This window comes from Enhydra lutris, unplaced genomic scaffold (assembly GCF_002288905.1).
Source record: "Enhydra lutris kenyoni isolate GAN:26980312 unplaced genomic scaffold, ASM228890v2 scaffoldscaffold74, whole genome shotgun sequence".
In the NCBI taxonomy this organism is placed as follows: Eukaryota; Metazoa; Chordata; class Mammalia; order Carnivora; family Mustelidae; genus Enhydra; species Enhydra lutris.
Window position 1 is genome coordinate 6,540,414 of NW_019154158.1, and position 27,291 is coordinate 6,567,704.

The 27,291-nt window shown below is 44.1% G+C and overlaps 2 protein-coding genes across 2 annotated transcripts; one reads left to right on the top strand and one right to left on the bottom strand.

The window, feature by feature from the left end:
- Nucleotides 1-3,715: 3,715 nt before the first annotated feature.
- On the top strand, nt 3,716-4,653 carry LOC111160104 (olfactory receptor 9-like). The gene is given in 2 exon segments (XM_022522945.1): nt 3,716-3,881; nt 3,884-4,653. Coding segments are annotated over 2 exon segments (936 nt in total).
- Nucleotides 4,654-21,105: 16,452 nt separating this feature from the next.
- On the bottom strand, nt 21,106-22,043 carry LOC111160125 (olfactory receptor 10P1-like). Its single transcript, XM_022522965.1, is given in 2 exon segments — nt 21,106-21,191; nt 21,194-22,043. Coding segments are annotated over 2 exon segments (936 nt in total).
- Nucleotides 22,044-27,291: the final 5,248 nt, after the last annotated feature.

A 27,291-nucleotide genomic window follows, 5' to 3' on the forward strand; every position in this document is an offset into this window, starting at 1 on the left:
TTTTTTAAGATTTTATTTATTTATTTGACAGACAGAGATTACAAGTGAGCAGAGAGGCAGGCAGAGAGAGAGAGGAGGAAGCAGGCTCCCTGCCGAGCAGAGAGCCCGATGCGGAGCTTGATCCCAGGACCCTCGGATCATGACCTGAGCCGAAGGCAGAGGCTTTAACCCACTGAGCCACCCAGGCGCCCCCAGTTTGGGCCTCTTTGTAAACCCTTAAGATGCAGTGGATGGGTGCAGGGATCCATTCTTCTTGTTGTCACCCAAGACAAGCCTTGTATGTAAGTTCCCTTTGCTTATTAAAACTGCCACCTACCCACCTGGAGTGGCCCGCTTCTTTCTTCTGTCTCTCCCTGAGCTCTGAGCATGGGGCTGGTTTCAGATTTCACCTGGGAAGCTCCCTAGCAGGTTACAAACTGAGAAGATCTCAGTTCCCTCCTCCGCAGACTGAAGTTGTGATGAGTAGATCTTCCAAGCCCTTTGCTTTTACCACCCTCAACACACTCCCAGAGAGGAGCCAAGGTCGAAAATGGCTATTCTAAGATTGGCCACAAGGAGGCGATGCAATTCCATTTTGAACAAACCCTGGCATTTGGTGTTCTTTAGGAAAAAAAAAACCCTGCCTTTTTGGGTTGCTTTTCAGACTTCTCACGCCCCCTGCTGTTTTTATTTGTAACTCTTAAATTGGAAACTTGCAGAAATGCTCAACATCATGGATTTGAAAACAACCTGTGTCCAGAACTGTGTGACTCATAGCTTTGGAAATATTCAGAAACATTCACTATTGATGAAATTGCAAAATTAAACTATTAATAAAAACATTTCCAAAGGTGTAAGTAGGCATAAATGACTGAAAATAAATCAGACATTTAAAAATATAAAAATACGTTAAAACAAATTTCATCTTTTTCTTCTAATGTTTTGTTTTTATTTTTAAAATTTTTATTTATTTATTTATTTTTCAAAGATTTTATTTATTTATTTGTCAGAGATAGTGAGCACAGGCAGACAGAGTGGCAGGCAGAGGCAGAGGGAGAAGCAGTCTCCCCGCTGAGCAAGGAGACCAATGTGGGTCTTGATCCCAGGATGCTGGGATCATGACCTGAGCCGAAGGCAGCCACTTAACCAACTGAGCCACCCAGGCGTCCCTTATTTTTATTTTTTAAATTTTATTTTATTTTTAAACAATTTTATTTATTTGACAGAGAGAGAGCAAGAGCGCATAAGCAAGGGGGTGTGGCAGAGGGAGAAGGAGTGGGAGAGGGAGAAGCAGGCTCCTCGCTGAGCTGGGAGCCTGACTTGGGGCTGATCCCAGGACCGGGAGATCACGACCTGAGCCAAAGGCAGATGCTTAACCACTGAGCCACCCAGGTGTCCCTCTTTTAATGTTTTATATATTATTTTTTCCTACTTTGTGGTCGTTGGATCAAAAAATATTAAGAGGCACTTTGGTGGCTCAGTCGGTTGAGTGAGTGACTCTTGGTTTCTGCTCAGGTCATGGTCTCATGGGTGGTGATATGGAGACCTGTGTCTGGCTCTGTGCTCAGTGGGGAGTCTGCTTGAAGATTTTTCTCCTCCCTCTCCCTCTGCATCTCCCCCGACTCTCACATGCACACCTGTGCCGTCAAATAAATAAATCTTAAAAAAAAGTGTATATATATATATATATATATATATATATATATATATATATATAAATGTGTATATATGTATACACATATATATAACCAATACAAAATAAAGGAACATAACAAAAACTCCAAGTCCATTCCATTTAGAGCCTATCATTGTTAGTACTTTGGTGTCTATCTGATATTATTGAGAATTTATTGTTTTTTTATCTTGCTTTTTTCACTTAATATGTTGTATACACCTTTCTCTTCTCAACAAATTAATTTTTAAAGACACCCCTCCCCACTGCTAAAAGGTTTTTTTTTTTTTTTTTTTTTTTTTTTTTTTTAAAGCACAGGGACAGGATGGGTAGGCAGAAAGAGCTGCTCTGGGGCTGTGAGGAGCAATTGATAATATACTTTGAAGTTGGGTGAGGCAGAGGGAAGCTTCTAAATAGGCTTTCCTATGCTAAAGACTCACAGGATCCTGGAGACCTAGATATTGTCAAGCTAAAGTTGTTTTTCCCTCTAGCAAAAACATTTCAGAGTTTTCTAGAGGAACGTCATATTGTGACTGCCTCAAGTATTTGTCAATGGCTGCGCGTTAGAAGGAAATTTAATTTTATCTACATTTCCTTCTTGCCGTTGTTCTCCGCATCATTCCCCCCTGCATAGTTTTGACCCTTTTCTTTAAGGCTGCTGAGGGCAGAAGGTCTTCTCTTCTGTAACTTCTTCCTGCTGAATAGGGGTATAGAGATGTCCCTGCCCATGGCAGGGACCCTTACACATAGGAGTTACCAAAGGCAGAGGCAGCTGATCTAACATGACCTGAGCTGAAGGTAGATGCTTAACCCACTGAGCCACCCAGGTGCTCTTAAGAAAAAAAAAGAAAAAAAGAGAAAAAAAAAAAGAAAAAAAAAAGACTTGGAAGGGTGGGAGAGAATCCTCAAGCAGACTCCTGGCTGAGAAGGAGCCTGAGGCAGGGCTTGATCCCAGGACTTTGAGATCATGGCCTGGGCTGAATCAAGAGTGGGCTGCTTAACAAATGAGCCACCTAGTTGCCCCAAGGGTTTTGTATTTCGAATGCTTTCCTCAGCAGCTGAGGAGAGGGTTGAATCCCTGGGCTGGTTTGGGAAGTTCTACCAGAAGTAGAACCAGTTCTGGGAACGGACCACGACTGAGGGCAACTATTAGGGCTGCAGGCTGAACAGTTTGGCAGATAGGCACTGGTCTGGGAGCTAGAACGCTTGGTTTCTTGGCCCAGATTCGTTCAGACCTTGCAGAGGGACACCAGATCCATACCACCTCCTCTGCATCGTGGTCTCTCTGTTGTCCTTGGGGTGGGATCCAGACCCCGGACTTAACTGCAGGGAATTCCGAGGTGCTTAGGCATAGTGATGGGGCAGGAGAAAACGGCTTCCTTCTTCTTGGACCCCACACAAAACTGCCTTCCCCCTCCTTAGCTTCCCCTGCCTACTTTCCCTCCCTATCCTCTGGGAATCAGGCTCTTGGGGGGCCAGAGCTCCTGGTGATGTGCCGCCTGGGAAGGGTGTCCTGAGGGCCGCGAGGACTCATCTGTGGGTAAAAGCACCCCCATGCCTTCTCTCTGTAGCCCGTGATCCTGTGTCTTCTCTTTCTCTCTCTTATTCTCACTCCAGCTCTTCCTCTGCCTCATGATGGATCTATTTTTCTTCTACTTTCCTGCCAGTCTTATTTATTCTGTCTGTTCACCCACCTTTCTGCCCAGTTTCGCCCCCACTTTCTCAAAAGAGAGCTGTTCCACCTGTCCCTGCTCTTTGCTCCTAGAGCCCAGTCCTTGTTGAATAGAAGGACCACCCTGGTGTCATGCAAGTTCCCAGGCTGGAGGAAGGTCTGCCTTCTCCCTCCACTCCCCTGGTGTATCTTCTTTCTGTTCTGAGGGATGTTCCAGGAGGGAATTGCTAGCAGCTCAGGCACTCACCTGTCCTATTCCTGGGAACTGGAATGTTCTTGTAGGCTATTTCACGCCTTTCCTGCTGCACTGGGAGCCTTTGTCTTTGCCTGGCTACCTTCTGGTGCCGCATGAGCCCCCTCTTGGATCCTTCTTCCAGCCTGGACTTGAGGACATGGCGGGTGGCAATGTCAAAGCAGTAACAGAATTTGTTTTGCTGGGGTTCTCAGGTTTTGGTTCCCTTCGGGGCCCTCTGTTTTGGGGAGTGCTTTGTATCTGCCTAGTTACCTTGTTGGGCAACTCCCTGATCATCCTCCTCACGCTGGCAGACCCTGCCCTGAACTCCCCATGTATTTCTTCCTTCGCCACTTCTCCGTGGTGGAAATCCTCTACGCCACAACTACCATGCCTAGGATGCTGGCTGACCTCCTGGCCTCCTGCCCCACCATTTCACCTGCCAGCTGCTTCACCCAGCTGTATTTCTTTGCCCTCTTTGGCATCACTGAATGCTGTTTACTTACTGCCATGGCCTGTGACCGCTATGCTGCCGTTTGTAGGCCCCTCCATTATACCACCCTCATGAACCAGGGAGCATGTGTGAGCATGGTGGCGGCCTCCTACCTCATGGGCATCATCACTGGTACCACTCACTCCATCTTCATCTTCACTTTGCCCTTCTGTGGTGCCAACACAATCCACCACTTCCTGTGAGACATTCTGCCTGTGCTGAGACTCGCTAGTGCCAGCACCTTCTGGGGTGAAGTGGGCAATATTGCCCTTGCAATCGCCTTTATCCTGACCCCCTTCTTACTGATCATAGCCTCCTATGGCTGTATCCTTGCCACCATCCTGGGGATCGCGACATCTCAGAGCCGTCGGAAAGTCTTCTCTACCTGTTCCTCCCACCTGTTTGTGGTCATGATCTTTTTTGGGACTGGGACTGTTGCCTCTATGAGGCCTTGGGCAGGCTCCTCGCAGGACATGGACCAGATCCTTGCCTTCGTCTACACAGTTGTCACTCCCATGTTCAACCCTTTTGTCTACACTCTGAGGAACAAGGAGGTCACAGGGGCAATGAAGCGCCTTGTGAAGAGATACATTTGGAGCCCTTGATTCCCTTGAGTTCTTGATGATAAAGGCCTGATCCTTGGGTATTTTCAGAGGGAGAAGCTAGGACCCTCAGTCCCCAGGACTGTCTGTTCCTGTTCTGTGCATTGTGATTGTGGGATTCGTTGGCCTGCCCAGCTGGAAGGCCCAAGCCACTGATGTGCTGCTCAGCTCCATGTCTGGAAGTCTCCTCTTATGGCCTTGACCTGACTTGTTTGTAGGTGCAGAACTGTAGAAACATGCACTTGAGAGCAGGATGAGGAGGGAAGGTGACTGTGCCCATCTTGTATGCAGACTGAGCAATTCTGCTCTGTTCTGAGGCTCAGGGCACCTTCTGGGGGCTACGATTCCTGGAGATATCTCTTTCTTCTTCTCCCAGACTCCATATGAGAAAAGCCTTCTCTCTTGTATCGGTTGCCTGTGGTACAGCAAGAGCTTCATTTACCCCAGGCACAAGGTGTGGTCTGTGTGACTGGGTTGGCAAGGTAAGGTCTGGCTCAGAGGCTCAGGTGCCCAGTCTTTCTTGGTGTTGCTTTAGGTCTGGAAGCATCTGTTTAGTACTTCACTCCTGATTTACAACAGCTATCCTGGGATCCCTGAGATGTTGATATTCTCTACTTAGCTTCCTTCTCTCTGCTGCCTGACTTGCTCTCTATTTTCTTCTCTGGTCCTAAGGTAAAAAGGCACATACAATTTCTCTCCTATGACCTATCAAAAGGTCCAACCTGACCCCTAGACTCCCAAGACGATGCTTTTGTTTCTTGTAAACTGTCCCCTATTTCTACATGGAGGCCACCTTGATTTGCTGGCTGGAGAGACCTGGCACCATTTTATTTTTCTTGGGAAGCTAGTTCTTGTTTGTTTATAAACTCTCCTTCAGAAATAAGCCATAGGAGGGTCCAGTACAAGTGGGGAAATTACTCTCAAGACACAGTAAATGGGGGTTTTTAAAATAGCATTGATTTTCAGTTTACAAAATCACAAAATTGCAGAGAATTTTGCATTCAGAAGAAAAGAAAATAACTATTACCATTTTTTTTAAAAGATTTTATTTATTTATTTGTCAGAGAGAGAGAGAGAGAGCACGCGAGAGTGAGCACAAGCAGATAGAGTGGCAGGCAGAGGCAGAGGGAGAAGCAGGCTCCCTGCTGAGCAAGGAGCCCGATGTGGGACTCGATCCCAGGACGCTGGGATCATGACCTGAGCCGAAGGCAGCAGCTTAACCCACTGAGCCACCCAGGCGTCCCTAACTATTACCATTTTGGTGTTAATGTCCTTGGGAAATTATTGCACTCAGATTTCCCTCCATATGTGTATATAAATATATTTTTAAGAACTAAAAATGGGATTTTATTATTTAAATTGTTCTTTATTTTCCACTTTATTAACCTATATTTAGCACTTTACCATACAGGTAGACTTTAAAAAATTTTTTTTTTACTTATTTTTAAAATTTCTTTTCAGTGTTCCAGAATTCATTGTTTATGCACCACACCCAGTGCTCCATGCAATACGTGCCCTCCATAATACCCACCACCAGGCTCACCGAACCTCCCACTCCCCGGCCCTCCAAAACCCTCAGATTGTTTTCCAGAGTCCACAATCTCTCATGGTTTGTCTCCCCCTCCAATTCCCCCCAACTCCCTTCTCCTCTCCATCTCCCCATGTCCTCCGTGTTATTTCTTATGCTCCACAAATAAGCAAAACCATATGATAATTGACTCTCTCTGCTTGACTTATTTAATTCAGCATCATCTCTTCCAGTCGCATCCATATTGCTACAAAAGTTGGGTATTCATCCTTTCTGATGGAGGCATAATACTCCATAGTGTATATGGACCACATCTTCCTTATCCATTCGTCCGTTGAAGGGCATCTTGGTTCTTTCCACAGTTTAGCGACCGTGGCCACTGCTGCTATGAACATTGGGGTACAGATGGGCCTTCTTTTCACTACATCTGTATCTTTGGGGTAAATACCCAGTAGTGCAATTGCAGGATCATAGGCAAGCTCTATTTTTAATTTCTTGAGGAATCTCCACACTGTTCTCCAAAGAGGCTGCACCAACTTGCATTCCCACCAACAGTGGAAGAGGGTTCCCCCTTCTCCACATCCCCTCCAACACATGTTGTTTCCTGTCTTGCTAATTTTGGCCATTCTAACTGGTGTAAGGTGATATCTCAATGTGGTTTTAATTTGAATCTCCCTGATGGCTAGTGATGATGAACATTTTTTCATGTGTCTGATAGCCATTTGTAGGTCTTCATTGGAAAAGTGTCTGTTCATATCTTCTGCCCATTTTTTGATATGTTTATCTGTTTTGTGTGTGTTGAGTTTGAGGAGTTCTTTATAGATCCTGGATATCAGCCTTTTGTCTGTACTGTCATTTGAAAATATCTTCTCCCATTCCGTGGGTTGCCTCTTTGTTTTGTTGACTGTTTCCTTTGCTGTGCAGAAGCTTTTGATCTTGATGAAGTCCCAAAAGTTCATCTTCGCTTTTGTTTCCTTTGCCTTTGGAGACATATCTTGAAAGAAGTTGCTGCGGCTGATGCTGAAGAGGTTACTGCCTATGTTCTTCTTTAGGATTCTGATGGATTCCTGTCTCACATTGAGGTCTTTTATCCATTTTTAGTTTATCTTTGTGTATGGTGTAAGAGAATGGTCGAGTTTCATTCTTCTACACATAGCTGTCCAATTTTCCCAGCACCATTTATTGAAGAGACTGTCTTTTTTCCAGTGTATATTTTTTCCTCCTTTGTCAAAGATTATTTGACCATAGAGTTGAGGGTCCATATCTGGGCTCTCTGCTCTGTTCCACTGGTCTATGTGTCTGTTTTTATGCCAGTACCATGTTGTCTTGGTGATCACAGCTTCATACAGGTAGACTTTTAAAGCATGATTTTAATATCCTTATAGTATCAATATATGGATAGATGCTATAATTTTTTTTAAGATTTTATTTATTTATTTGACAGACAGAGATCACAAGTAGGCAGAGAGGCAGGCAGAGAGAGAGGTGGAGGCAGACTCCCTGCAGAGCAGAGAGCCTGATGCGGGGCTCGATCCCAGTACCCTGGGATCATGACCTGAGCTGAAGGCAGAGGCTTAACCCACTGAGCCACCCAGGCACCCCTAGATGCTATAATATTAAGCAACTCCTATTATTGGACTTACTCATTTTTGGTATAAATATTACAGAGATAGAAATCAGCACTTATATCTTTGTATTCCTATGTCTTTTATGAGCACAGACTTCTAGAAATAGAATTGTTGACTAAAAGCATGTACAGTTTTAGAGCTTTTGAAAGATATTGGCAAATTGCCTTCTAAAAGAATTTTTATTGTTTTACAGTACAATTTTCAGGGCAAGGAAGTGAATTAAGGGTCAAGAATGTGTTGGTGCTAGATGGCCAAGGGAAAATAAACATGGGGAGGTATGAATATTTAATGTTATTATAGTGCAGAAAAGGTCTGATAAAGAAGACAAGAACCCACTTTGCCTCCGTTGACCAAGGACTGGGTGAGACAGGTGGACCAAGAGGCAACATGAAGCATCACAGTCATATCCAAGGATAACTTCCTGACAGAGTTGGTGTCTGAACAAGATGAGGGAAGAGAACTTTTCCTCTACTGTTCTGAGCTAGGGATGTGACAAGAGGAGGGCATGATGAAATCAGACTGTATCAACCCTAGGTGGCTTAATGCTTTTCTCACTAGAGAACATGACATCAGCTCTGAAAGCTAAGGTCCCCTATTTTCAGGGTCCTAGATAGAATTGTTAGGAACATACAGAATGCTCTGTTAAATTTGGATTTCAGATAAACAACTAAACCATTTTTTAGCATAAGTATGTCACATAAAATATTTGGTCACAGGGATTTAGCACTGTTTTATATTTCTAGGGAAAGAAATATTCCGGGGATGCCTAACTGGCTCATTTGGTGGACCCTGTAACTCTTGATCTTTGGGTTGTGAGTTTGAGCCCCACATTGGGTGTAGGGATTACTTAAAAATATAATATATTTTTTTAAAAGAAATATTGGGGAGATGGAGAGAAGTGAGTTGGGGGAAATTGGAGGGGGAGACAAACCATGAGAGACTGTGAACTTTGAGAAACAAACTGAGGGTTTTGGAGGAGAGGAGGGTGGAGGGTTGGGTGAGCCTGGTGGTGGGTATTATGGAGGGCACGTATTGCATGGAGTACGGGTGTGATGCATAAACAATGAATTCTGAAACACTGAAAAGAAATTAAAAAAATATTTATTGTTCATCAGAAAGTCAAATTTAACTGGACGTCTTGTGTTCCCATTTGTTAAATCTGGCAAACATGTCCCCAGGTATTATTCAAGCAAGGTTGGAAGTCCATTTGGAGATGAGGAATTAGATAAAAAGCTCTGCTCACCTCCATTCAGGAAGAAGGAAGCCTCTTGGGAAATAGAGTAGTTTTCTGTGACATGAACTTTGTTTGACCAGAGCTCTGCTCTGAATACTTGTGTGAATATTGCTCTCCTCTAAGTGCACAAGAGGATGTGGAATTCTGAAGATGGAGAACCCCATATCTATCCTGGGGAATCAAGGGCATTAAAGAGTAGAATGGGGTCCCTTATTTTATTGGAAAGTCTAGTAGTGGAGAGTATGGAGCTGGCTAAGGAAGTTTGACCAGAGGCTAGGTTATAGATGACAGTATGGCACAGTGCGTTAGAGCTTGGTTTTGGCGTGAGGCAGGTGCAAGATCAAATCCTGACTGCTGTTTACTATCTGTAAGACCTTGGGAGATTTCTTTCTTTTCTTCTCTCTTTTTTTTAAAAGATTTATTTTTTTATTTGAGAGAAAGAGAGAGCATGGGTGGGGGGAGGGGCAGAGGGAGAGAGAGAGAGAAGCAGACTCCCCACTGAGCAGGGACCCCTGACATGGGGCTTGATTCCAAGACTCCGGAATCAAGACCTGAGCCAAAGGCAGATGCTTAACCAACCGAGCCACCCGCGTGCCCCACTTTTTAAAGAAGATTTTATTTATTTATTTTGGAAAGAGAGAGTGTGCACAATGCAAATCTGAGTGGGGGGAGGGGCAGGGGGAAGCCCACAACCTGCTGATCAGGGAGCCTGATTTGGGACTCAATCTCAGGACCCTGGGGTCATGATATGAGCCAAAGGCGGATGCCTAACAGACCAAGCCACCCAGGTGGCCTCTACGATGACTTTCATAGAGGTTTTCAGATCTTAAAAATTGGAAACTTTCTCCATTAAAAAGAGTTCCCTTAAGTTGCTGGAAAGCCTAAAATGTGTTATGTTGAAAAGAGACAAGGGAGAAGTGGGGTGCAGGCCTTTGAAGAGAGGGGATTTGGAAAATAGGAGATCCTGCTGCAAACTGTGAATGGGGATGGGCCATGAGGGAGGAGGAAAAGGGTAGCAAGTAAGCAACTCTGGGATGGAGAAAAAAGGACTCCGATGGTTCACAGAGTTGGTAGAAATCCTGGAGAAGCAGGCTTAGAAAATGATCAGGAACGAAGAGGACTTTAGAGACCAGAGCTGCAGCTAAGGTCATGCCACAAGAGTGGTCTCATTAGGAGGCCACTTTTTTTTTTTTAAAGAATGCTACAACATTCTACATGCTACAGCGTGGATGAGTCTTTTTTTTTTTTTTTTTAAAGATTTTATTTATTTATTTGAGAGAGAGACAGTGAGAGGGAGCATGAGCAAGGAGAAGGTGAGAGGGAGAAGCAGACTCCCTATGGAGCTGGGAGCCGGATGCGGGACTCGGGCCCTGGATGACACCGCTGCCATCACCAAAATGAGTTGTAAACTTTACTCTACTCTTTGCATCACTGGCACTTGATTTAAAGTCTTGAGCACTAGAAATAGCCAAGGTCATAGACTTGTGTCTTAGTTGCCAGAGTTTAGGGAAAGCCAATATTGTGGCCTTTATTGGCTTTGGTTTAGAAAGGTAGAGATTTGGCTTCCACAAAGCTCGTCACCACCAACCCAAACTAAATGGCAACTTGTTCTCAGCAGTGGTGGTAACTGAGTTCGCTTAGTAAGGATAAGCCCCTTTTTGTCAAGTTCATGCATAGCCTCCTTTCTTGTAATTGTGGCCATTTTATTCACAGGCCCATTATGAATGAACTGGGTGTGATTTGCTGGGGAGGGAGGTAGATAAAATTTTTTGTCTTCAGGATGCGCTTGGGCCCTATCTGAGTTTGACACTTACACTTATTTTTTTTTAAAGTTTTAATTTAAATTCCAGTTAGTTAACATACATTAACACTTCCACTTATTGATAAAGTGCTACTGGGAATACCTAGCTTTAGGCTGGGTGGATCTAATGCCACCCAATCTATGGAGGGCAATACAGTTCAATGGTCAGTTGGTGTCCACTGGTCAGGTATTAAGTATATAAGGTTACCTGTAAGAACCACAAGAACAGTTTCAAAAGAAGATATTGATTATTTTTCCCAAAGAACAAATGCTCCCAGATCTGTGATTCACCTCTTGGGTTTACCACAGTTTCCACTGTCCTCAAGACTGAGCATTTTAGGGTCTACTGGGTAGTTGAGAGGGCCAGATTGCAGAACTGTAGCCTGGATCATCTTGAGAACATTTTCTTGCTCTGGCTTTTAAGACATCTGACAAGTGCTGTATGTTGCTTCCAAAGCTATACAGCCACAGGGGGTCCTTTTCAATGAGAAAAGTGAGACGCAAAGAAGATGTTTTGGGGATGCCTGGGTGGCTCAGTCGGTTAGGCGGCTGCCTTTGGCTCAGGTCATGATCCCAGCGTCCTGGGACAGAGTCCCACACTGGGCTCCTTGCTCAGCAGGAAGCCTGTTTCTCCCTCTGCCTCTGCCTGCCACTCTGCCTGCCTGTGCTCTCTCTTTCTCTCTCTCTATGACAAATAAATAAATAAAATCTTAAAAAAAAGAAGATATCTTGACATCCCCCCAAAATCTTCACTGAGGTGGCCAGGACCTAAATTTGATAAGATTTATTTCCCAGTCTCCAGTATGAAGGTACCGGAGATATGTCAGATATACCTGACATATCTGCCATTTGCTTCTCTCCAGGTGCTATGAGCATAGTCTCCTCAACAGAAGGGGCCGTGTGGTGTCCTAAGCGTGGTGAGATGATGACAATACCTGTGGATTCTGTGGACATTGTGCTGGCCAGTTCAGCTGGTCTAACTCTGAGGCAAGACAAGAAAGACAAACTTCTGTACCTTCCAGGAGAATGCCTACCAATTCTGGAGGTTTCCCACTTATAAGATAGGAAAAATGCTCTTTCTAAACTCAAAATTCACACACCCAGTATGAGGTGAGAAGTGGCTTTCTGCCGGTTCAGGCTGTCCTGCTGTTTCTCGGTGCCATTAATGAATGAACCTCTTCTTCCTCCTGTTTCTCTGTTTATTCTCTTCAGCTCCTTGTCCTCATCTTCCTACTTTCTCCAAATTCACATTATCAGAGGGAGAATTTACAATGTAGAGAGTTAAAAGTGTGGGCTTTAGAGTTAGAAACTCCAATCTGTTACTTCCTGACTGTGTTACCTAGGGAAAGTTCTTCAACACTCTGTGCCTTGGTTTCCTTCTTTTGTTGAAATTGACATAATAACAGAGTCTACACAGAGGTTTATTTACTGTGAGGCTTAAGCTTTTGGGGCTCTTAACTTGTATGGGCTCCCTATAAGGGCCTGGAAAGAGCTCTAGCAATTGTGTATATATGGTTATATATTGTTACGGAAATTGCAAAAGTAACATATTTTAACCATAATCTGTAGCCATTTCTATCTCCACTCTGACTTCCTCTCTGTCAGATTTCCCCCTCTGGAAGATAGCGTTCAAGTGGTCATGGATATTCTTGGATTTAAGGCAAAGTTGAGTTGGGGATAGATTAAGTTTGAGTTTGGTGGGATGTGTTTATGTAGCTCACAGTCATTTCTTTCTTTTTTTTTTTTAAAGATTTTTTTTATTTATTTGACAGAGAGAGAGATCACAAGTGGGCAGAGAGGCAAGCAGAGAGAAAGGAGGAAGCAGGCTCCCTACAGAGCAGAGAGCCCGATGTGGGACTCGATCCCAGGACCCCGAGATCATGACCTGAGCCGAAGGCAGAGGCTCAACCCACTGAGCCACCCAGGTGCCCCACTCACAGTCATTTCTGTGTAGGCTAAAGTGATTGCTAGCAGTCCTGATGTAGGAATGACTTCCAGGAATGTGCCTTTCACCCAGTGTGCTCTATCACTCAGCATTCCAGCATGAAGTGAGGCACCAGAGGTTAAATCATGATAAAAATGTGTCTGATGGTGCCTGGCATTGAAAATCCATGGGTAGTAGAGGAAAAACAAGGTTGGAATGTATGGCTTGAAAAGTTGCTCTAGGGAGAAAAACCTTCTTTTTTAAAAATTTATTTTTAAATGGGGCGCCTGGGTGGCTCGGTGGGTTAAAGCCTCTGCCTTTGGCTCGGGTCATGATCTCAGGGTCCTGGGATCGAGCCCTGCATCGGGGTCTCTGCGTGGCGGGGAGCCTGCTTCCTCCTCTCTCTCTGCCTGCCTCTCTGCCTACTTGTGATCTCTGTCTTCAAATGGATGAATAAAATCTTTAAAAAAAAATTTATTTTTAAAGATTTTATTTATTTATTTGACAAGGAGAGAGAGATCACAAGTAGACAGAGAAGCAGGCGGGGGGCGGGGAGGCAGGCTCCCTGCTGAACAGAGAGCCTGATATGGGGCTCGATCCCGGGACCCTGAGATCATGACCTGAGCCGAAGGCAGAGGCTTAACCCACTGAGCCACCCAGGTGCCCCAGATAAAAACCTTCTAATTATCACCTGTGTGAAGGTGTAAGCAAGGATTTGATTTTCATCTTTTACATAAAAAAAAAAAATTCTCTCCTGTTATAGATGTCCATGATAATGCAGGAATAAATAATTATAAACAAACCTTAATTCTTTTCTTTTTAAGATGGGGATGGAGTATTTGATTAAACTCAAATACTTCATTTTAACTAAAATTTGAAAAGATGTTTTGGGTGCTTCAGTAGAAAAAGTGAGAAATATAGATACTTGATTTGGATGTCTATGAAGTTACCTTGTTTTGTCTCCATCAAATTAATTTATAAAAGAACTGAGAGAAAATCTAGATGAAAATAATGAAATATGACACAAAAGCAATGAAGATAAATGATAAAACCAATGGAACCTATCCTTATATTGAGAAATGAATTACTGAAAATTTCAAACTTTATTAAAAGCTGTAATTCATCAAGAGGAAGGGGTAGATTTTGCATGAAATATAGTCTTTTGGAATACTAGATTATCTCTGACAGATAGTATTTCCCAAATATTACTGCAGCAATATCTCCTATCCCACATACACTCCTGCAAGTTGACCTTGGCACTCCCCTAGATTAGGAGGTGGAGTTTCATTCTCCCTACTCTTGAATCTGGGCTGGCCTTCGTGACCCACTTGTGAATAGTGGAAACTGGTGGAAATGATGCTGCGTGACTTCCAGGGTTAGGTCAGAAGGAGCCTCACAGCTTCTGCAGTGGCTCTTTGAATGCTTGCTCTCTGGATGTCTCCTCTTGGGATACTCACTCTTGGAATCCAGGTGCTCTGCTGTGAGAAACCCAAGCCACACATGTGTAGGTATTCTGGTCGACAAACCCAGTCAATGAAAGCAGCTGACATGTGAATGAAGAAACTGTTGGGTGATTCTGCTCCCTGCTGTTCAAGTTACTTCCAGCTCTTGAGTCCCCCAGCTGATGACACAGACATTGTGGAGCAGAGACAAGCCATCTGGGTTGTGCCCTGTCTAAATTCCTAACGTGCAGAAATTACAAGCATGATGAAATGACTGTTGCTTTTTAAAAAAAAAGATGTATTTATTTATTTATTTATTTAGTTATTTGAGAAAGAGAGCGAGAGAGTGGGCACAAGCAGAGGGAGTGGCAGGCAGTGGGAGAAGCAGGCTCTCCACTGAGCAAGGAGACCAACATCGGACTCAATTCTAGGACCCTGGGACCATGACCGGAGCCCAAGGCAGACGCCCAACAGACTGTGTCACCCAGGCATCCCTGACTGTTGCTTTATGCCACTAGATTTGGGGTGGTTTGTTATGCAGCCATGGTGACTCAAATACCACCCGATTAATGAAGCAGAGTAAACCATACGAATGCATTGGAAATAATTTCAGGTTTCTTGCTGATTAGATATCAAATACTGACCTCAAAGAAGAAAACATAATATTTAATATGTTGACTATAATGAGAACCTAAACTGGCTAACGAATCAAATCCATCCAAAGATTACATAAAATAATTCATTGCCCAAGAAAAATCTTGGAATATTGTGAAAATTTATAGCAAGTAGATAAAAGAAACTTGATAATGGTTTGGCCAAATTTGACAACAATCCTGAAAATGTACATAAAAGTACCAATAATGAACTGTGAAGTTGAAAAAGTTTTTATAAACTGTCAATAAAAGAACAACAAATTTTAGTCAACCATGCTAGGGGAGAAACAAATCATCTTTCTAATCCCTCTGTGGAAAATGCATTACAAAATCAGTGTCGTATGAATATGAAGGCAACGAAAGAATATGCAGCAGAACAATGTAGGGAGAAAAGAATTATAAAGGTGATCAGGTAGTTAATGAATCAAAACATACTACTTTTCTGGATATGACATTTGTGGCATTGACCACTTCAAAACAATTTCTAATTTTTATAAATTCTTTTTTCATTTTTTTTTTAAGATTTTATTTATTTATTTGTCAGAGAGAGAGAGAGGGAGAGAGAGCAAGCACAGGCAGACAGAATGGCAGGCAGAGGCAGAGGGAGAAGCAGGCTCCCTGATGAGCAAGGAGCCCGATGTGGGACTCGATCCCAGGACGCCGGGATCATGACCTGAGCCGAAGGCAGCTGCTTAACCAACTGAGCCACCCAGGCGTCCCTCTTTTTTCATTTTAAATAAAGATTTGTACCTGATTTTATTTTATTTTTTTTAAAAAAGATTTTATTTATTTATTTGTCAGAGAGAGAGAGCACGAGCAAGGGGAGCAGCAGGCAGAGGGAGAAGGAGGCTCCCCCCTGAGTGAGGAGCATGATGTGGGACTCGATTCTAGGACCCTGGGATTGTGACCTGAGCCGAAGGCAGATGCTTAACTGATTGAGCCACCCAGGTGTCCCCCTAATTTTATTTTAATATTTTTGTTTTATTTTATTTAATAGGGCCATCTCAAATTATATAAGCTTTAGGTCCCACAAAATTGGTATCTATCCTTTTGCCTATCACATAGGTTTTGTATGGGAATTAAATGAGACGATTATGAGTCAAGAGATTGTGATCATGTTACTATATGAGTCCTATACGTACTCACACACAGTATTAGCTGTTATTATTACCATTCATTCTGCCTCCACTACCTTTCTGTGTTTCATGTTTAGGCCCTAATCACTTCCTTTATGCCTCAAACTTCTACCAGCTCACTGCCTTGTATTTTTCCCTTCGTTTCAATGGAGAGTTTGCTAGAATGGTCTGGATTCCAGTTGCAGCAGTGGAATTTGTAAATGGTAGACATTTGTCTTTTTTTTTTTTTTTTTTTTTTTTGTCTTTCTAGCATCTTTTCAACACCCCTCTAATGTTTGGGAAGTTTCCTGTCTTATAAGTCCCCTCTCTCTAAAGTAGTAGCCAGGAAACTTGCGTTCCCAGCTGCCTTTGCAGCTAGGGCACTGGCTTGTGACTGGGCTTCTGCTGGTAAGTCATACATTGGTTTGGAGCTGAGCAATGGGACAGGGTGATGCAGGATTTATGGTCTGGAGGGTGTGTGGAGAAGTCATCTGGCTTTTGGGGGCAGCTGTGGCAGAGCTCTGATGTCCAGTCCTGAGGGTCATCAGTATGCACTGGGTAGAGCTGGGTGAACTGAGTGCTGGTGTCAGGAGTGTGGATGCTGGAGTGCCCTTGTGGGCTGTTGAGTTTCATCCCTGACATGTAGCTGAGGATCCCATGCTTTCTGCATGGCTAAGTCTTCTTTGATTAATTTTTTTCTGCTTAAGATGATCAGAGCAGAATCTGTTGTTTGCAATTGGATGCCCTGATTAGGAAACTTGTTAGTGGTCCCTGGGTCTCTTTTTTCTGCCACTGTTATCTATTCTTCACATCACAACTAGAATGACATTTTAAAAACTCAAATCCCATCTTGTCACTCAGGAGGAGTCCCCAAATTCATAAATGACCCCCTACAGCCATCCCTCATGCTCTGTCCTTGGTGGGGGTGGGACCACATCTGGTATCCTCCTCCTTAGGTTTTCCACAAAATGAGTGGATTTTTTATTCCCTTCCCATAAGGGAATAGAGTAGTAACATCCCTTGCCTTTCTCTCAGCTTCACTCACTTCCTGAGATGAGGAGAACTTACTGGTGATGCTGGAGAGAGTTTTGCCTATGCATGGCCTAAGCCCTCTTTGGCTTGCTTTCTCAGGCTGGCCTGCTCTAGGCTGCACACACTCCCTCTTCAGGTGGCAAGCTTGAGGCTGGGCTTGCTTGGAGTGACTTGTAATTTGTACAGATTTTCTGCCTGTAACTGGGGGAGGGTGGTAAATGTGGGGCGTAGGAAGCTCATTTTGACTTTGGGATCAAGCCATAAAGTCCAATTCAGTAAGAAAGCTGACCTTCTGCTCCCTCTCTATTACCTATATTTTATTAGTTGGTAGAAAACCCAAAAGGGAGAGAGGTTAACTTGTTAACTGGATCTCTTCATACCCCAGCAATTTCTCTCTCCCTCCTGTTTTGTCTCTTCCCTGTTACTCACTATTCTCAGTTGTAAAGGATGCCTTGCAGTTTCTAGATTGTGCCACACTCTCTATCACCTATGGGCTTCTGTACATTTTCTTCCCTTTCTTGCCTCTTCCCGTGGATAATTTCTTATTATTCCGACTTCAGTTAAGATATCCTTTCCTACCTGAAGCCTTCTCCATCTCTCTCAGATTGGGTCAGGATCTCTTCTTTGCCTCTCACCACCTATGTTGCTGCTCTTTTTGGTACACATCTCATATAAAATTATAAGATTGTAATTGGCTGTTAATTGGCCTGCAACTGAGGTTATGTTTTATTCTTCTCTGTCCTGAATTCCTGGCACACAGCTTGACATAGTATTTTCTTTTTTAAAAATTTTATTTATTTTTGAAAGATTTTATTTATTTACTTGAGAGAGACAGTGCACGAGTGTGGGGAGGGACAGAGAGAGAGGGACAAGTAGAGTCTTTGCTGAGCAGGGAGCCCAGTGCAACGTGGGGCTCCATCCTAGGACGCCGAGATCATGACAGAGCTGAAGTTAGATGCTCAACTGACTGCTGTCTAGGTGCCCACTGACATGGCATTTTCTGAATGAAAAACTGATCTTCCTAAAGGTGCATCATGGCACACTGGAGGGCCACTCATATTGGAAGTGTTCTGTAAGAGAATGATCCTCTAAGTGCTTAGTTTCTGCATGCGTGGGGTCTTGGAACAGACAGAGCTCCCAGCAGGTTGGATCTGGCTATGAACAGCCTTGCCTGGGACTCCTCAGGGGGAAGCCCAAAAGGAGTGGGGTTTGGGAATGCATGCTGAGGTTCCTGCAGTTGCTGAGAAAAATGAGCCATAGCCATTGCTTGGCCTCAGTAGGCTGACGGCCACCCAGCATGGGCTCTGCGACCTTCATGTCTACTCCAGCAGCCAGCGCCTGAAGGTCCTGCTGCCTCCTGTGGATGAGGGGCCTATGGAGCTGTCAAGGAGTTGGGCTTTCATGTGCTCAAGGAATATAGAGTGCAGCCCAAGGTGTTGCCCTCATGGGTTGGAGGGTGGGGAGTCTAGGGGACCTTCTGAGAGGTCAGCTGTCCATAGTGGTCCTGAATATCTCTCTTAATGCATATCATACTTTTGTCTGTTACTTGCTGGCACCACTGTGGTATTTAAGCTGGCCTCGTGGAGGCTGCTCTAACAGTGCCTGTGCATTCTGCGCAGTAGAGCTCCAATGGTGCTTTGTTGAAATACTTGACACGAGAAAGTACAATTGGATATGAAATCCTTTTTCATTATTACAAAAACTTTCAAAATTATCATTTGTCAGTACAAGAAAAGGAAGAGCTAGTAAACATAAATATGTCCTTGCATGTAATTCCAATTATTGCAAAATTTTGAGTGACTTTGAAACGGTTATCCAGTTTTGATCACCCACTTCTGTGAGTAGTTTTCTTTGATGGTGACCATCAGTTATTATTATTATTTTTAATTTAATTTAATTTAATTTTTTTCAGTGTTCCAAAATTCATTGTTTATTTTATTTTATTTTAATTTTTTAAATTTCTTTTCAGCGTAACAGTATTCATTGTTTTTGCAACACACCCAGTGCTCTGTGCAATACGTGCCCTTCACAATACTTACCACCAGGCTCACCCAACCCCCCACCCCACCCCTCCAAAACCCTCAGTTTGTCTCTCAGAGTCCAGTCTCTCATGGTTTGTCTCCCCCTCTGATTTTTCCTCAACTAATCGGATCAAGATCTGATTAAAGATCTTGATCAGGAGGCATTTATTCATTTTCAAGCACAAAATCTAGTATAAAAATTATGTTTACAGAACCAAGCTCAAGTTTCTTTTAAAAATATGAATATTTTATTTGGAAGTTTTATGCAAAACAAGTATTTAAAAACTTCCATATTACTATATATTTTCCTTATAATTATATAGTGAAAAGAGAGTACAATGAATTTTTTTCCATCAAGTCCTATCTAGATGCCCTTGTTTACTTTCAGTTTACTCTGGTGTGTCACTCAAATATTAGCACTTTCTATGTGTGCCACGGTGTGAGGAAGGTTGGAAAGTATTGCACTGAGTGGCTTCTTCCAGCAAGAGTTCCAGAAACACCCTCAAACAATTATCAATCATTAACCTTTCAATGCATGTTTATACATTTTTATAATTATTCTCATTATATTATGTTTCTGCCAGTTTGTTTTCTCTCCAATCCAGTCTCCCCATGAGCACCCCCAGATCAGGAGTCCCAAGAGAGCAACGTATTTTCTGAATATCAGGAATGCCATAGAGCTGTGGGCTCCTCGACTCTGACTCTTTGTCTGAGAATGTTCTCTGACCCCGAAGTTCCCTTTAGCTGGTCTTTTTTTTTTTCTTTTTTAGATGGTCTTTCTAAACAGGGTCCAGACCATTTTATTCCTAGTACAGTACACCAGGATTAAGGTTTTCCCTCTGATGCCTACAGCCTTCAAAGTGATTGCATCAGTCAAAAATCTTTTTTTTTTTTAATGCATCACTCAAAATTCTTGACAAAGACAGAAGCTGTCTGGATGAAAAAAACAGAATAATTGATTAACAAAATATAGAGGGATGAGGACCGTGATAGAGGCTAAGCTTCTAGGATTAACTTCCAAACATGACCTGGTCAGCTGACAAAAAGTGCTACCTGGGGCTGCCACCAGGGACCAGATGCCACTTCTATGCCAGAAACTTGCTGTTGCAGCTTTCTTTGCTGTCCTCCAGGAAAAAGTGCTGCTCCTTGTCTCTTGTGGGCACCAGCTACTAAGTGAGGCATGCGTACCTTTATTGGTGGAACTAGGTGGAACTAGGAACTAGGAACCCTAGGAGTGCTGGGAAGAGTTCTCAGCTGCACAGAGGGTTTCTCTGCCCAGCGGACTTCTAAAGAGGAGAATTCTCCAGATGTCAAAAGAGGGTCAAATGCTAGGTGGCCAAAATGAACGTTAAATGTTTACTCTCTAGGTCCTCTCCAAGATGGCCCGAGGCCTTCACCCAGTCTGAGATGCTGGTGAAGGAGGTATGGGATCAAGCTGATGGTACACACTGGGAGGGAAACAAGGAATCCAGGGAGATTCTCTTGTCAGGCTGGACATCCTATCACCCGTTACAGATGATGTCAGAAATCAAGGGTGGAGAAAGACAGGGAAGAATATTTAAATATTTATGTGGAATATTCCAAGGGGGGAATAGCTCTCTCTCTTCTAAAAGGCCCCAGAGCATAAGACTATAGTGTGTTTCTGGGAGAAAACTAGATCGAAGAGCCAGGCAAACTTCTTCATGGGCACTGGGGAGGTGACTGAGTTAGTGTCAGTTTTATAGACATTTGTCTTCATAACTGACACAGACTTCTCATCACTGGTATAGACACAGCAATCACCTTGCTCAGGGATCCAGAGCAATCTAGAAGATGCTCTTCCCCATAAATGTTCTTCCTTGTAAGCAGCATTCCCTTCCATTCTATCTTGTCCTAATAACCCATGCTCTAATAGTGAGTCTGGGGTGTGGGACAAGAGGTAAGATACAGATCTATCTCTGTTTTTAATTCCAACACTTTCTGCCAGGGAGCCTTATTTCTTTGAGGGCCTGCATGGTTTCTGTTCAGCTGGGGTTTAAATCCAGCACCTGAAGGAGAAGGAGGAGTTGGTGAGTGAGCAGACATCCCCTGGGTCCCTTCAGAGTGAGGAGACCTGGCTCTTGGCCATGTGGTGCAGGGCGCCTGCCAACTCCTTGTTCTGAAGGGTATAGATGATGGGGTTGAGATGGGCGTTATGACTGCGTAGAAGAGGCTGAGGATGCGGTTCATGGTGACAGAAGAGCTTGCCCGGGGCCGGATATAAGTGATGCTGGCTGTTCCAAAGAAGAGGCAGACCACGAGCAGGTGGAAGGAGCAGGTGGAGAAGAACTTGTGGCGGCTCTGGGTGGAGGCCATTGCCAGGATGACCCCCAGGATACGGGCATAAGAGGCGACAATCAGAGAGAAGGGGACCATGATGAAGACCACAGTGGCTGTCACCACAGAGATTTCACTCCTGTGCTTCCCAGCACTCACCAGCCTCAGTACTGGTAGGATGTCACAGAGGAAGTGTGGGATGATGGGGCGGCTGGGGAAAGGGAGAGTGAAGATGAGGGATGAGTGGGTGGTGGCTATGATGATGCCCATGAGCCAGGAGACAGCCACCATGGCCATGCAGGCCCTCCAGCTCATTAGGGTGCAATAATGCAGGGGCCGGCAGATGGCGGCGTAGGGGTCATAGGCCATGGCTGTGAGCAGGCAGCACTCTGAAATGCCCAGGACAATGAAGACATACATCTGGGCTACACAGCTCTGGAAGGAGATGGCCCGGGGCTGTTGGGAGGCCAGGTCAGCCAGGGTCCGGGGCACGATGTCCGTGGTGTACAGGAGCTCCAGCACTGAAAGGTGACGCAGGAAGAAGTACATGGGGGAGTGCAGGGTCGGGCTGACCTGTGTGAGGATGATGATCATAGAGTTACCCAGCAAGGTGACCAGGTAGAACAGAAGCACCACCCAGAACAGGGGGCCCTGCAGAGCCCGGAGATCAGAGAATCCTAGAAGGAGAAATTCAGGCAGAGTCTGATTTTCCTCAGCCATCACTTTAGGCCAGAACCTACGGCACAACCAAGGAAGAGATATTTATACAGAAAAAAGCAGAATGTCTGTAATTTAGTAAAGCACTTCTTATACAGTCCCTCTGGAATCAATGGAGAGAATTAGGGTCTCTACTTTATGGAGGATTCCATTTTGTCTTGGAGGAGGTAAATAATTTGCTGAAGTAATACCAAGGGAGTTGCAGGCCTGGGACTTGAACCAAGATTTCTTGGCTCTAAATTTGCTGCATTTCCTACTGTTCCCGATGCTCTGAGCCCTGGTGAAGGGCCTAATTTTTGAGACCCCTGCCCTGTACTTTGGGTCTTTCTTTGGAGTGGAGATGGAGCAGTGCTATGTCCTAAGCCCCTTTGTATTTCCTGGACTGAAACCCCAACCTGAAGAGACAATGTAGCACTTGCATTGTGGGCTCAGCCAGGGACTGTCCTAAGCTGGTATCTGATGATCACCGCGGGCTTTGGATTTAGAATGCCATGCAATGATGGGATTGTGATAAAACTGCCTAATTGTATCATGCCTTGGGATTCTATTAGGCCCCCTGTCACAGATCACTGGGTTTCAGTCTGCGCCTTGCGAAGGGAGGGGGCCAGGGATGGGTCACACTGTATCTGGCTTCCTCTTATTTGGGTCTCTGTGTTGAGCTACACCAGCTACTCTGTTTTAGCATGCTAGCTGGTCTCCCAAGCTTTTACACAGAGTGTGCCCCTGAAAAGAATGTTTCTAGGCATTCTGTTAAAATCCTGCTCATCCTTCAAGCTCAACTCAAATTCCACCTCCCCTATGGAAGCTTCTCTGCGCCTCAAGGTCAGAAATGATTACCTGTGGCATTTTGGTATTCTATGTGTCAATAAAGGTTATATTTTTTTAGCATGGCTCCAGGCTTATCAACATCTTCGTGGGATGCTGGGCAGTGTCTGTGGGCACATCTGCAGTGATGGGGAACTGACCATCTTTGGCGCTAGCCGCATCTAACTTTGGCCTCCTCTGTTTGTAGGATGGGTCTTTCATTATATTTGTCTTGGCTAAATTTTTAGTGTTTTACAGAATGTGTCACCCCCTCTTGCTCCAGATAGCTCTTCCCCCATTTGAAGATAACACCTTCCTCTGTGTTCTTGTGAGTCATTAGTTGTGTCTGGGTCCCAGCCCTTTTTAGTGCAGTCTCCACCGTAAGGTCCTGCAGGACAGTTGGGGAAGTAATAGGGGGCCACCTGTTTTAACAGCTATGGGTGCTTTCCAAGTGCCTGGTCCCTGCCAGGCGCCATGCCAAAGGGCTTAACATTCTCGAAATCATTGGATCTTCACAATCACACTATGACATAGAAACTTTCTCCATTTTACAGATGAGCAAATGGAAGTCCAAACAGCGTTAATACCTTTCTCGAAGTCACTCTTCTAGTAATGGAGGATGTTGGGGTTTGAACCCAGCCCCACCTAATAACCAGAGTCTGTGCCTTTAATCATCTCTCTACTCCATAAAGGCAGTTTAATTGCTGGATAACTAACAGGAGATCTTGCACATGCCAAGCGCTCTGCTGAATATTTATTAGATAAATGAATGGATCCTACTTATAAAGATGGGGGAACTGATGAACAGAAAGATGAAGTGATCTGCCTCAAGTTAGGCAGCCAGTGAGACAGACAGGACACTGGGCCCAAAGCTTGTAGAAGTCTGGGTTCCCAGCATTTGCAGGGCCTTATCACCCACGTTCACCCCACACATGAGATTAGCCCGGCCATCTCCATTGTTAGGCAGGAGAGTCTCACACTTTCTGCCTATTGCTCATAGACCCAATCTTCCTCCCACCCCCAGTTTGTCTGCTTACTGTATTTTTTTTTGCCTTATGTCATTTACTCTACAGCTTACACTAAGAGATTACTGTATGCTGGGCATTGTGCCCTATCTCAGGGGCCTTCATAACAGCTCTTGTACTAGTTGTTATCTCATCATTGCAGAGAAGGAACCAGAGCTCTGAGAATTTAAATTGCCGACAGAACCTGGCAGAACCAGAATATTAACTTGAAGCCTGAGGTTTTAACAATCATGCCCGCAGTATCTCCAGCAAGGCCTACAGCCTTACCCTACACTTCTGGGAGATAAACTCCATCTAGTGGGTTTGGACAGAAGTAGTATCTGAGTCCATTGGTCCTCTTCTCTTTTGGTTATAACCCTTCAGAGGCTCACACCACTACTAATAATGTATGGAAGAAATCTTGTTATTTTCAAATTAAAAAATGTTATTTTTGCAATTAAAATACTTAAGAAATATTTGGAGTAAAGTCGTCTATGATTTCCACACCTGAGTTAATTTCTTCTCTTTCTTGTATATTACCCTCAAGTCTTTGTCTCACTGCAAACCCATTTTAGATGCTTGTAATCATAGTGGATATACACTTTTGTCTTGTCCTTTTTGTTTTGTCCTTTCCTTTTTTTTAAAAGGTTTTTATTTTTTTAAGTAATCCTTATGCCCAATGTAGGGCTTGAGCTAACGACCCCGAGATCAGGAGTTGTGTGCTCTTATGGCTGAGTCTGTCAGATGCCCTTTTCCATTTCCTTTTTTTTTTTTTAAAGATTTTATTTATTTATTTGAGAGAGAGACAGTGAGAGAGAGCACGAGCAAGGAGAAGGTCAGAGAGAGAAGCAGACTCCCGCGGAGCCGGGAGCCCGATGTGGGACTCGATCCCGGGACTCCAGGATCATGACCCGAGCCGAAGGCAGTCATCAACCAACTGAGCCACCCAGGCGTCCCTCCATTTCCTTTTTAATGTTTGCTTGAAGCATTTTGCTCTGTGATCTTTTTTTTTTAAGATTTTATTTATTTACTTTTGTGTGTGTGTGAGAGAGAGAAAGCACGAGTGGGGGGCAGAGAGAGAAGTAGACTCCCTGCTGAGCAGGGAGCCCGAAGCAGGACTCGATCCCAGCACCCTGGGATCATGACCTGAGTGGAAGGCAGATGCTTAACCGACTGAGCCACCTAGGTGCCCCTCTGAGTGATCTTATTCAAAGTTCATTAGCAGTCTGTTGAATTTCTCCACCACCATTTAACCAACACTTCTTATACTCTTGCAACTTAAATTCTTCTACTGGGTGTATTTGTTCTTTTAGATAATGATGGAAACAATATCTTTGTGTATTGTCTCGTTTCGTTTCTGTTAACTTATTCCCTTAGGAAAAATTTCTGAGAGTGGTAATTGGCTAAAGGTATGGACATCTTTTTGTCCATACATGTCTTGACATGTAATATGTACTTTTGGATTTCCTTTAACTGAACGCAAGTGGCCATGCCAGCCTTCCTTCCCTGAGTAAAGCTGGGATTCTTCTTCATCCTGTCTGTCCTCATCAAGCCTCTCCCACCATCATCAGCTCATCTTTTTTTTTTTTTTAAGATTTTATTTATTTATTTGAAAGACAGAGAGAGTAGGCAGAGAGAGAGGAAGGGAAGCAGGCTCCCTGCTGAGCAGAGAGCCCAATACGGGGCTTGATCCCAGGACCCTGGGATCATGACTTGAGCTGAAGGCAGAGGCTTTAACCCACTGAACCACCCACGCGCCCCTGTCACCTCATCTTTGCCACACTGTGAGCATCTCTTTAGTTCCTCTAGAACTAAATTACGTTTCACCCCAGTCCTCTAATTACGTTTCACCCCAAAATATCATCTGTGAAGGGAGAGAGATAAGTTTCTCCTTCCTTAATTTATCCTCTCTCTTACCTGCTCTATCCCCAGCTCCATCTCCCCTGTTTGCCGTCTGCCTGTGATAATTTCCCTCTTAAATTCTCTTATCTCCAGTACATCCTGACACAGTTGGGACAATCTTCAGAGAGACACTGGCCCTGAGGACACTCTTATTTTCTTCAAATTCTCCCATAGAGGGACAAAGAGAAGGACAGAGAGCTTTTTTGGGTCATAGAGAGGGGCTGAGGCTCTCTCTCTCTCTCTCTTTTTTTAAAAAAGATTTTTATTTATTTACCAGAGAGAGAGAGAGAGAGGGAGAGAAAGAGAGAAAGAGAGAGAGAGAGAGAGAGAGAGAATAAGCAAGGGAGGGGGCACAGGTAGAGAGAGAGAGAGAGAGAAGGAGACTCCCCGCTGAGCAGGGGCTCAATCCCAGGACCCTGAGATCATGACTTTAGCCAAAGCAGATGCTTAACTGACTGAGCTACCCAGATGCCTTTTTTTTTAAAAATTATTTTTAACTGTGGTAAAAACACATAACATAAAATTTACCATCTTAACCACTTGTTAGTGTATGGTTTAGTAGTGTTAAGTACATTCACATTGCACATTGAAAAGAAATAAAATAAAATGATAAAAAAGAAACAAAGGAAAGTATATTAAGTATATTCACATTGCTATGCAACGAATCTCCAGAACTTCCTCATCCTGCAGAACTAAAACTCTATACCCATCAAATAACTTCCCATTCTCTCCTCCCTGACACTCATTTGAAAACCAAACCTCTCACCCCCAATGCCTTCCATAAGTCTTAGTGACATAGGCAGCTGGATAAATCAATCAGGTAAGTGGTCTGTGGATGGAGCAACAGATAACTTGTGTTATCTGGCTAAATGGACAGAAGGTGAAGGGACAAAGGTGTGGCTGTCTGGCTGTATGACTGGTTAGCCTAGAGAGCCCTTAGTCCAGGAGGTGAGGCTCTCAAAAGGGGGCAGGAATGGATAGTAGCTCTTTAGGGTAGAGCTGATATCTTAGGGGCAAGGGAGCTGGGATTTTGGAACCGACAGAAGGATGTGGGAAATGGGGGGAGGACTGCATTTATGAAGTCAGGGAGGTCTTGGGGAGCATAGCCAGGCAACTTATCTTTGTCCTTTCAGACTTTTTTTTTTTCCGCCTGAAACATTAATAACGGGAGTCGCACATGGGTTTGTGCGTGTGTGTGTGTGTGTGTGTGTGTGTGTGTGTGTGTGTGTGTGTGTTAGGGAGGATACAGGGCAGCAAAGGAGGATGTGAGCAGCTCTGTGGATGGGGACCATTAACAGGAACCTGGGAAAGAATGTCTTAAGTTTTCATAAGGCATTGACCATAGACAGTCTGGAGACTATGCACTCCCACCTGATTTACCTACCACTTGTGATCCCACAGACTTGCATATGCTCGCTGCCCACTGCCTCATTTCCACCTCTTCGCCGTACACACCTCATCACACATCGAAAGTTTTGTGTAGTCTGAGAATGTACGCACTTGCCTTGCTGTATTATACGCAGTTTTATCTGGGAGAAGTT